A 12,121-nucleotide genomic window follows, 5' to 3' on the forward strand; every position below is an offset into this window, starting at 1 on the left:
AAAAAAAAAAAAAAAAAAAAAAAGAATATTAATGTGAATGCACTATTAGGCTGGACGAACGGATCGTGTATTTTAGAGGCATAGGGGACAGCTTGCAGATGGTGTGGGGTAGAGATCAGTCTTTTCCATTTCACTTCTGTAACTGGCAAGGACACAGATGCAGATTTTTGTTTTCACAGAACAGTGTCTACAAATGATCCCAAAGCCCAGAGCAGCATGGGCATGGGGTGTGTGACTCAGATCCCCAGTGCTGGAAAGACCTGACTTTCAAAGCACCTCTTGTTTCTTGTGGAGGCGCTGGTGGCCACTGTCAAGCAGCTTAAAACCACCCTTCCAAACTATATGCAACAGTTCCAGGCAGGGCTAGTGGTGGAGTCTTCCTTGGAAGGTTTTGGGTTGGGGAGTACGAGCTCACCTACTGATGAATCCTATGATCTAACGATACCCTATTATGCAGTTAGGATTTGTCACTCATATAATTGGCCCTGATCCCACTGGAACTAGCCCAGGGAGCAGGGGAGGGGCAGTTTGAGCCCTGCAGTTTGGGAGTGCCCTTAGCATGAGCCCGAGCTCCTGAGACCCATGGCAAGGGTCTTGGAGTATCCAGTCACTCTTTATATTTGTACTTTTATTTTACTTTGTGCATTAATATGAGGGTCCTTCAAAACTCATGGAAAGATTCATATTACCTTTCAATTCTATTTTTCTATGAACTTTTTGAAGTACCCTCATATCAGGGGACATCATTCATCCTAAGGAATAACACTTCTGGGATACCTAGGAGCAAATGCAGGATAATTATGTCTACTTTATCTGGAAGACTTTTGATCTGGTCCAGAAATATTAAGCCAATTGCAGAGCAGGGACTGTAGAGGTCTCTTCATACCTCGGGTTAAGTCGGCCCCCAGGGGGCAGGCTCTGCTCTTAGGCCCTGCTGGCCAGTCTGCCAAGCTCACTGACCTTGTAAGGCAGCTCCCTCACCTGATGCCTCCGAGCCAGTCACAGGCAAGATCACTCTCATTTCTATGGCCGCCACTTGGAAAAGTGTGTAAGTCCCGTTCCCTACTGAGGTTCTAAGTGAGCCGTCTTCACCATTTTCAGAGCACCTAACCCGATCTTCTCCCTCTGTGGTAGGAGATATTAAAAGCCTTTGACACCTACAAGGCGTTAGTGGTCTCTGTCAGTGTGAGCGGCAAGGAATTTCTGCAAACCGAGAGCCCCGAGTCCACAGAGCTCCAAAGTAGACTTCACCAGTTGAGCCTGCGCTGGGAAGCGGCACAGTGCGCGGTGGACAGCTGGAGAGAGGGCCTGCGACAGTCGCTCATGCAGTGCCAGGTATGCTGACTCAGTAGCCAGCTCCCAGAGCTGCTGCCAGCCCATGGGGTGGGAGTGGCAGATATTTTTATCATCGTCAGTCTGCTTGGGCATGTTAGAAAACGTGTGCTTTTCCATTTGTTTCCAAAGAGGCCCACTTGCCATCTCAGAGACCCAATGCTTGCCCTGAGGATCCTGCTCTGTTGCCCAGGCCCACACCCATACCTGCAGTAAGCGTTCCAGCAGGCGTACCTGTAGGTCAGAAATGCCACCCCAACACTGCAGGACTGTCTGTCCTTTTGCTAGAGTGATTAAGAGACCTGGCCCTAGAACATAGGAGCAGTTTAACCCAGCTCTACAGCTTACTAGCTCTGTGACTTTAGGCAAATCACTGAACCTCCTAGACCTCAGTTTTCTCATCTGAAAAATGGGAATCATTTTAGTGCCTACTTTACAGGGTTCTTTTGAGGACTAAATGAGGTGGTGTGTGTGAGCACAGCCCATCCTGTTGGGTTTTCTCTGTTGGCCATTGAGTCCAGTGGAATTGTCACGTAGCATGTGTGGTCTTCATATTTCTATACGCTCAGCTGGGGCATCCTGACACCTCACCTTTTCTCTGTTGCCCAGGCCCACACCCATACCTGCAGTAAGCGTTCCAGCAGGCGTACCTGTAGGTCAGAAATGCCACCCCAACACTGCAGGACTGTCTGTCCTTTTGCTAGAGTGATTAAGAGACCTGGCCCTAGAACATAGGAGCAGTTTAACCCAGCTCTACAGCTTACTAGCTCTGTGACTTTAGGCAAATCACTGAACCTCCTAGACCTCAGTTTTCTCATCTGAAAAATGGGAATCATTTTAGTGCCTACTTTACAGGGTTCTTTTGAGGACTAAATGAGGTGGTGTGTGTGAGCACAGCCCATCCTGTTGGGTTTTCTCTCTTGGCCATTGAGTCCAGTGGAATTGTCACGTAGCATGTGTGGTCTTCATATTTCTATACGCTCAGCTGGGGCATCCTGACACCTCACCTTTTTGTTCCTACTCTTCACTCATTGCCTCCTGGGACTGTGCTAAGTGCCCTTGTTCTCCTCCCCTGCTTTCTCTTTCCCTTGCTTGGTGGCCCTGGCACTATAATTTAGGTCTGACCCTTTTATTCACTGGATAAGACAAAGCCGAGCAAATGACTGTGATAGATTAGAGACAGCAAGCTGCCTTCCTCTTCCGTAGTTCTAAGAAAGGGTTCTACATCTGCTGATATGTGTTGTTTTTTAAGGACTTCCACCGATTGAGTCAAAATCTGCTCTTAGAGACAGCAAGCTGCCTTCCTCTTCCGTAGTTCTAAGAAAGGGTTCTACATCTGCTGATGTGTGTTGTTTTTTAAGGACTTCCACCGATTGAGTCAAAATCTGCTCTTGTGGTTAGCAAGTGCTGAGAACCGGAGGCAGATGGCTCATGTCACCGACTCAAAGGCAGACCCCCAGGATCTCCTGGAGCGTCAGAAAGAACTAATGGTAAGTCTCTCCCCAGGGGCCTTTGCACTACCCTTGACCTCTCGCAGCTCTGGAGGTTGAGTATCAGGCAGCCTCACCTGTTTCTGTCTGTGACTCCTGAGTTCAGCCCTCCTGAGCTACCCTTTGTAGTTCTGAAGCACAGTGACTTGCAGGGATAAAGAGCCAGGGTCCAGAGGAAGAAGTCTTTGAGACTCAGGAATGGGGGACAAAGGTGTTTGCAGTAGCCTGAGAACCTTAACAACATTTGATAGAAGTATTTTTTCCTTTGTGAATACTGCTCACTGGGGGACTGTATGGTGTTCATTTGCTCTGCAGCCATGATGAGCCATATAGGTTTTTCTCTGTCCACCAGAGAAAAGCCTTGCTTCTTGGAGGAGAGTTGTGTTTTCATATATTTATTTCACTAACGAACCAAGCTGAGATTTTATTTAGTTTAACTTATACTCAAGGTGACATTTTTATCCATAAATTTGTATGTGGTTTAATTTTAAATGTAATCAGAGTGCTGGCTGTTGTTGTAAAAAACATTTTTGTACTAAAATCTTTGTAAAGCCTCACTGTCTGGGGCAGCAGTACACAATAGAACTTCCTGCAGTGATGGAAATATTCCACATCTGCACTGTCTAGTGTGGTAGCCACTACCACATGTGGCTATTGTGGCTGAAAGGTGAATTTTTAATTATAAATAGTAGCTACAGGTATCTAGTGGCTACCGTACTGGATAGTGTGCAAGATAACTACTCTTAACCATTCAAGCTAATTACCCTGCTACACACCTCCATCTTTCTCAATAGTATGCTTAAGATGCTGTTTCTCCATTTATCGACTTCAGGTTTTACCTTGACTTCCTGTTGCAGCGGATGAGGGCCTGGTCTTCCCAGACCCCACCACCACCTGCCAGTCACTTCTTTCCTTTAATTTCTCCATCACAATTGTCTTCAGAGTGAAAAGGAATAAAAACCAGGGGCAGGATGTAACCTACTTACTATCTAAACAAGGCTAGGCTGGAGGACACAGGCAAATATGAGAAGTAGAAAGTTCTGGAGTTGAGCCTCACCCCATCATTCATCCTGGAACTTTCCTAGTACCGAGAAAGCCCCATTTGGCCACACTAGTTTCCCTTCTGACAAGGGAAATAACTGTTTCCCACTTATTTTCAGCAACTGGAGAAGGAGCTAGTGGAACGTCAACCTCAAGTAAACTCCTTACAGGAAATTTCAAACAGTCTTCTTATTAAGGGGCACGGAGAAGACTATATTGAGGCTGAAGAGAAGGTCCATGTTATTGAGAAGAAACTGAAACAGTTACTTGAGCAAGTGTCCCAAGATTTAATATCCTTGCAGAGAAGCCAGGTGAGTCCACTTGTGGCCTTTAAATTAGAAGTAATCAGGAAAGAGCGTCGCAGCCTTGTTGTGGGAAGGATAAGCGAGTGAGTGGCAGGTGGTCTGAGTGAGGACTCAGGTCATGGCCCTTTCTAGGTGTGTGGCCTTAAAAAGTCGCAAAGCTCTTTGACTGTGTTTTCGTATTTGTAAAAGGTAGATAATAGTACCTACCTATTAGTATGCCTGGGATTATAAAAAACAAGTCTAATCCGGCTGTCACTTCTGCCTTGCCTTCATGTCAGACTCAAGTCTTCACTTTCTGACTTGACACATTTCAAGTCCTCTTCACTGTCCTGGTCACTCTCTTTTGACTCTCTCATGGTCTACTTTCTTCTCTCTCTCTTTTTTTTTGTGTGTGGATATACGTTTTAATTTCTCCTGGGTATATACGTAGAAACTGCTGGGTCATACAGTAACTCTAACATTTTGTGCAATCACCAAACTGCTCTCCACAGCGGCCGCATGATTTTGCATTCCCAACAGCAATGTATGAAGGTTCCAATTACTCCACATCCTTGCCTATACTACGTGAAAGAAGAAAAACCTGTTTTTTCCCCTCTCTACTCACACACTTAACACAGAACACTTCTGTGACCAGATGTGTAAAGGTATTTACACACACCAAGCAATTCTCCAGTGGACACCAACTGGGTGTCCTACAATTCAATTCAGTTCTAACGCTACCTACCTGAAGATAAGGTCAGATCCCACAGATTATCGGCTCAATCCTACAAGACTGCTCCCCACTTCCAACACCAATCTCAAGTAGTAGGTTGTCAACTATACTTTGGACCGACTGGCTATAAATTGGGGTTCCCATAAACTACCTCCTTGGGTTTGATTAATTTTCTGGGATGATTCACAGAACTCAGGGAAACATGATTACCAGGTTATTATAAAGGATATTACAAAGGATATAGATGAACAGTCAGATGAAGAGATGGATGGGGGAAGGTATGGAGGTGGGGGTGAGAAGCTTCCATGCCCTCTCTGTGTGTGCCACCCTCCCAGATCCTCCATGTATTCTACAACCTGGAAGCTCCTACTTTCTTTTTAAAATATGATTCAACTCAGAATAAATGAATACCCAAACCACCTTACCTAACTTAGGGCAGTCTGTCCCCTCCCTTCTAGAGTCTGTGTATTTCCTCCTATGCACCCAAGCCCAGGTTGTCTTGATGGCCACAGAGTTGCGTCTATGACCTGTGGTGAGCTTACTGTCACCCGAAACTGTTGCTGTTCCGTCTTGCTGCTGCTAAACTCAGTCTCCCCTGTTGTGTGCTATGGGCTTTTAATGCAAATGGGTGGCTTTGACTTGGCTTTTTTCCCTTTTGTCTGAAAAAGACTCTGATAAAGTAGGGGCTAAGAGCAATAAAAGAGCCTCCTGTCTTTAAGAAAAACCTAAGCTAGGGGAAGGAATGAGCTGCACCATGAGGAATATGCATGAAGCACATTTCTGTGCTCTTGAAACCATTCAGAACCTTCTGTTTCCTTCAACTGAACCATTGGGGTCTGAATTTCAGAACCCCGACCCATCTCTGCGTGACTTTGATGAGGTAGATGCTGGGGACCAGCCTCAGGCCGCGTCCGTGCCACCTCCCCTAGTGAAGGTAAGAGGCCCTTCCTTCTGAAAACCTCACTGGTTATTTTTTAAGTTACTGAGATAACAGGAACTTGGGACTTCAAAGTCCTATTAGATATTTCGTGACAGCACAGAACTGCTTTAACCTGCTGATCAACGAAGAGGCTTACTCCAAAGATTAAAAAAAAAAAGTAAAATACACTTTCTAAGACCTAACTCAAAGGCCCTCTTGTCAGTTACTCTTCTTTGGAATTGTAGAAGGTTGTGAAAAATGAAAGCCCTTGCAGCAGTTGTTGAAGGGATTTCCTGATTTGTCCATTAAAAACAGATGAACAAACTGCACTGTGAAACTCTGGATAGTTTAACAAACCCAGTTATTTCCAATCTCATAGAGTTTAATCTCAAATGTGTTACTCTAGTCTCAAAAGTTTGGCAGAAAGATGACCTAAGGAATGTATATAACTTAAGAAAGGACATTTTGTCATTGATAGGTAAACTGTCTTCAATTTACTAATTGGATTTTTTTAATGCAGCAGTTTGGAGCGGAGAGAACGACAAAAGGCGAGATTGAGACAGACAGAAGGTAACGGGGCATTAGAGTCACAGCAGTGAGTGCCCTCTCCTGTTCCACACTCTCACACTCTTGCCAATGCCAATATCAAGGTCCTTATAAAAATCTGGTTTTCTTTTGTCCGGAAAGGGCTGGCATCTCTTCTAAAACTGAACTCCAGCTGTTGGCCACATTTTAACCTCAGGTCCTGGGTTTCTTACTTTACGTAAGCAGGGGGTCAGGTAACATGAGTGGGTTTTGCCTCTGGAACCTCCTGACCAGTGCTCAACCTCCTCTGTTGGCAGGGTGCCCGGCATCGCTGGTCCTAGTGGCTCACGGCCACAGCGCTCCTTCCTCTCCCGGGTGATCAGGGCGGCACTGCCCCTGCAGCTGCTCCTCCTGCTGCTCCTGTTCCTGGCCTGCCTGCTGCCCTCCTCTGAAGAAGATTACAGCTGCACACAGGCCAACAACTTTGCCCGGTCCTTCTACCCCATGCTGAGGTACACCAACGGGCCACCCCCCACATAGAGGGCTCACCGGCCCACAGCGCCACACCACCAGCCTGTTTACCACGAGTGCCCTAGACCAATCTGAGTGACTTAGCATTGGCAATGTCCAGGGACCTGCTGCAGACACCTCCCTCTGGGTTTGTCCAGAGTGGGCTCTCTGGGGTCCAGGGCAGTTTTCAAATGAATTTCTTCCCTAGAGCAGAGAACCTGGGCAGCAGTTGCCCCAGGCATTTTGGCAAAACTAGTTGACTGGTTTTGGGATCTCTGGAAATGGCAGTTTCCTGAAGATCCAAGCACTTTGTGAATTCTGATTTATTTGTAAAACAGCATTATTATAATGTAGCTAATATGGTCAATGAACACTGGTGTTCATCACATAATTTATATTATAGAAACAAGCAACCAGATTCGCCTTAGAAATGGTTCAGAAATTCAATGCACCCTTAGCTGATTGAAACAATCATCTTTAAAATATTTAGAATCAATTTTACTCCAATCAGCTAGCAATTTTGAGCTATAGGTTATAAACCAAAATGTTCTGTTTAGTACCTAGGTCTGCTCTTTTATATTGCTTTAAAATTTTTAAAGAAATTATATTGCATGGATGTGATTATTTGTGCATATTTTTTTTTAAAAAAAAGATGGCCGGTAAGGAGATCTTAAACCTTGACTTGGTGTTGTCAGCACCACGCTCACCCAGTGAGCCAGCTGGCCATCTCTATATGGGATCTGAACCCGGGGCCTTGGTGTTATCAGCACCACACTCTCCTGAGTGAGCCACGGGCCAGCCCATTTGTGCATATTTTTTAACAATGCTGAATCTGTATCAATACTGTAAACTTTGACTTTTTTAAAAAATCAGATTTTAGCTTGAGCTTTTGACTAATGTACAGTAAATGCCAAACTACAGACTTGATAGGGATGTTTTTGTAAGTTGATTTTCTAAGACTTTTCACATTGAAAGTGACACTTCAGGTTTTGTGTAACTGTTTAGCCATGGGGGGTTGGTACAGAAACTTGAAGCTGTTTGTGAGATGTACAACTCAGATGTTTCTCATTAAAAAACAAAATTAGCCAGACTTCTGTTGTACTGTATCATAATACAAAGCAATTCATTGGTATGCTTAGTCGTCCAAAGAACAAAATTACTTTAAAAATATTTTGGAGGGCTTTTTATTCTAAGTTTTATTTTATATTCTACTTATTTAACTTTGTACAGAATTACTTCTGAAATCTAGAAACCCACAATCTGTATGGAGAACCCTCTTGTATGGGGGTTCTTCAAAAAGTTCATGGAAAGATTGTATTATCTTTTAATTCCATCTTTTACTTAGTGTGTGGCCCTCAGACACTGTAGGGAAAGGTGACTGCAGCATGGCATCAAGTGTGGACAGAAAGGTATCATTTCACCCAGTTTTTCCTATACCCAGCCCTTTTCAGAGCAAATTAAAAGGTGATCAGTTCTGAAAATGTGATGGGCAAAGCCACCTGCTTTCCATACAATTCTAGTACCACTGTCACTTGCCACCTAAACACAGAGGGTAAACATCAACATTTCTTCTTTGATTTGAAAGAAGTTACTGAACCCAGTTCCCAACCTGCATTGCTTGACACTTGGGAGGCACCACTGACTTAACACAATCTCAGTCTCCTGCTCCCCTGTCCTGCAAAGCACAAATCTCAGGGGAACCCAATGAACCTTATTAGCACAGGAAGCCTAGGCTTTCCACACTGGTGCCCCTTGTAGGTGGGACATCCGTGAGAACTGAGCAGCTCCATGTCTTCACTTTACCTTCAGTGTTCAAAGTTATCAAATTGTTGAATTGGTATGGAGAGAAAGGTGGTTTTTACCACATAACCTCGAAGTATTTTAACTCTTTAAAATAATTTATCTTTTTTCATAGATTACAATGATCTAGAGGGAAATTTAAATGCAGATGTTACCCAAACTTTTTCTGTAAGCCACTGTGCTGGCCCCTGCTCCTTCTCCTGCTCCCTCTTCCATTCCAAAGGAAGTGATATCGAGGGGCCCTTGGGCAAGTCAAAGTTGCTGTGAAAGGAAGGTGCATTTCAAAGCCTCTTTGTCCGTGTCAATTCTCACCTCTCAGGATAAAGGACTTTGAGTGTTGAGCCAATTTATCCCCCATCCCCAGGGAAGCCACTGCTGCATGCCCCACGCCCCTACTCAAAGCGCGGTATATTCCCAGAACACTTGTAATATGAGATCTTCTGTGTTTTACATTGGGGCAAATTTTTGCATCTTTCATTCCCCACACACAAAATTTTCAAATGACTCTTGGCACTATCCATCTCTAAAGGGTAGAATACTAATTGACTCAGATGGGGGTAATTACAGAAAATCTACCCAAGTAATTGATGCACTGCACACCAAGACTTTTCTATTTTGTGGGCTGCATTGTACTCATACACACAATGCCTGCACTTGTAAACTGCTGCAAGTATGAGATTAGCTGACTAAAGATTAAATTGTTCCTGTTTAAGAAGTCTTAGAATAAGGCAGAGGTTTTTTAAATGCAAGCATTTGTGTTTATGTGCCTTTTCCTAGGAAGACTGTCCGTGGTTTTCATCAAATTCTCAAAGGGCTCTGTAAGCTGAAAATAGAATGGAATTCAGAATAGAAGGTAGACACTAACTAGTTAGCCTAATTACTGTAAGTTCTCATACTCAACTCCCAACAGATATATTTTTAAAACCAAAATTATGAAAACCACTTTATTTGTGTCACATTAAATGTCTCTGCAACAGTTCCATCACCATTAAAGGGATACAGTAAATAAGTACTACCTTGAATGAAAAGCAAGTCTTAAAATCTGTTTTCACACAACAAACACATTTCTAAAAAAGCCAAAACTTAAAAACCTGCAAATGGCAGTCAGCAAATTAGTCTCATGGCACAAAGCAGGCATCTGAAAAAATGTCAAATTATAGCCAACCAACAGGCTCTGAGGTACACAAGACCACTGAATAATAAAGTTATAGGACCAATAGTCATGGCATATAGATACCCAACAGAGAAACAAATGTGATATTGATTGTACAGCTAACAGGAACTGTTCTGGCCTGGCTAGCATCATCAAACCTTTGCTCTTCCCATAGAGGAAACCCAGCATCAAATAACAGTGGCTGGCCCTGCAAGTGAATAGGGTCCTTGGAATTGAAAAAAAAGAAAATACTCCAAAACAACAAAAAAAGTGGCAGAAATAGTGCTACATCTTAGAGCTGCCACTAGAGCCAAAATTCCAGCAAGTTTGAGAGCTGTGAAGAATAAATGGCATGTGTTTTCACACTGTAGTATACCACATTCCACAGAGAAGCAGCAGTGCCTAAAATGTGTGAGAATTTTACAGGGGTAAATTTCCAAGGACTGTCTGTACCCCTTCAACCTGCTTGGGGAAGCAGTAACAGATAGGAGGTGATGCAGAATTCACTTGCTTACGAGCCTAGGATGGGAGAACAGGAATAATTCATCTTATTTTTTCCACCTGTCATTGCTGCTGTTAACGGAAGGTTCCTGCAGATCCCATCTAAGCTGGGAAGGTAAGATCTAAACGCACTGTAGAAAGCAACCATGACTTAACCATCTCTCTGTCCTACTGAGATTCAACTCAAGAAGCAGACTCTTACTGAAGCAAGTCCTGCAGCAGGAGCAATGCTGGCTGGCCAGGCAAGCAAAAGCCTTGAATTCTAGTCCAAGCTTTGCCATGAGTAGTTTTATGAACTTGCCCCTCTGGGCTTTAATTTGCACATATATGAAAGATGGAATTGAACTTCTGTGTCAGAGGCTTGTAAGCTATTACTGTAAAATCCAATGTTACATCCTCCTCATGGGCTAAATCCAAATGCCATGGGACAAGAAGCCTGGAGAAGCACACTGGAATATTTGCAGACAATAACTAATGGCCACTGGATGAGTTTCATATAGACTATGCACGAGTCTTCATGAGCACAGGCTTTGGTACAGAAGGTGCCTGGACACCAGAGTTCAATCTAGTACTTTCTTTGGTTATCAAAATCCAACCTTAAAAAATTCACTCCTCTACATTCTAATTAGGCAATGGCTTGGACCTCATTCTGGGTTTTTTGTTTGTTTGTTTGTTTTTGTCTTACTTACCTGATAGTACGTTTTTTAAATTAATAGAATTGTTCAAGGCTGCCTTCTTTGCCTCCCACTTCCTGCTCTCCGGCCTCCCAACCCCTCTATCTGTAGTGGGGGATTCTAGGCTGGCCAGAAAGAAATAAAGTTTACCTTCTGGATAATACTGGTTCCCTGGTTCTCATGAAATCAAGCTTATGTTTTCTGTACTGAATCTTACTAAGGCTGTAACACTGAGTCACTAGGAATAATTTCACAGTGCGTAAGTGTTCTCTAGGTACATGTCCAAACATTTCTGAAATACCTAAAACTAAACTTTTAGTAAAACTGCACCAATATCAAAATTAAGAATTCAAGTTCTCACAAGCAAAAACCAACCTTTATAACATTAAATTGAATTTTCCTAATGACTTATTAAACAGAAGGTGTGCCACCCAAAGTAAACCTGTTTTCAAAAAGGAAATGTAATTAATATCATAAGGTAATTTTTAAAACCATTACCACAAAAGTCAAACATGATTATTCATTGTTCACTTCCAAAGCATAGCTGTTACTCATTTTATTCAATTGCTATGTCCCCAAAAATTTGCCTGAAAATGTCCATTTTTAAAAAGTGAGTTAGGTTCCTGCCCACCCGAAAAAGGTGAGTTAAAATTGTCATTTCAGAGGTGCTTTATCTTCAAGTCCTATTTATGTTCCACTTGGAATAAGAACTAATACTTTTACTAAGTTTCTATTTCACCCAGCCCACCATATAAATGTTCTGATAAGAAAATATCTTAAAAGTGCCATAGGATGTAAAATAATTCCTTCTTGCTATAAATAATCACCCCTAAATACTTCTCTTTCATAAGGGAAGTTCACAAACTGGGTCTCATTCAAATGGTGTGCTCAACAAGTCAGTACAACGTGGCCCTGAAGCTGACGCTGGTGTGTATGTGTAGCTACTCATCCTTCTACAGAACAGCACACTGTGCACATCCACGGCCCAAAGTGGCCCTGTCTTCTCTTGGTGGCTGATGTGGTGATTGGGCCTGCTACCTATGAGTCTGTGGCAAGATGGAAACTTGCATTCACAATGTGCAGGGAAGCACTGTGGCTATAACCCACACCCACAAGAGAGAATCCCATTCCTGCAAATACGGGTCTTTCCAGCACTGGG

At 43.3% G+C, this 12,121-nt stretch overlaps 2 protein-coding genes across 2 annotated transcripts in view; one reads left to right on the forward strand and one right to left on the reverse strand.

Annotated features, from left to right (window-relative positions):
* Window positions 1-7,205, forward strand: part of SYNE2 (spectrin repeat containing, nuclear envelope 2) — a 269,055-nt gene extending 261,850 nt beyond the window's left edge. The window contains exons 106-111 of the mRNA XM_008566257.1: window positions 1,135-1,335; window positions 2,694-2,822; window positions 3,983-4,174; window positions 5,728-5,814; window positions 6,323-6,369; window positions 6,642-7,205. Coding sequence (XP_008564479.1) covers window positions 1,135-1,335; window positions 2,694-2,822; window positions 3,983-4,174; window positions 5,728-5,814; window positions 6,323-6,369; window positions 6,642-6,864 — 879 coding nt within the window. The 3' untranslated portion in view covers window positions 6,865-7,205. The remainder of the gene's footprint in view (window positions 1-1,134; window positions 1,336-2,693; window positions 2,823-3,982; window positions 4,175-5,727; window positions 5,815-6,322; window positions 6,370-6,641) is intronic.
* Window positions 1-12,121, reverse strand: part of ESR2 (estrogen receptor 2 (ER beta)) — an 84,177-nt gene that overhangs the window by 12,167 nt on the left and 59,889 nt on the right. The gene's annotated exons all lie outside the window — the stretch shown is intronic.

This window comes from Galeopterus variegatus, unplaced genomic scaffold (assembly GCF_000696425.1).
Source record: "Galeopterus variegatus unplaced genomic scaffold, G_variegatus-3.0.2 Scaffold231, whole genome shotgun sequence".
NCBI lineage: Eukaryota > Metazoa > Chordata > Mammalia > Dermoptera > Cynocephalidae > Galeopterus > Galeopterus variegatus.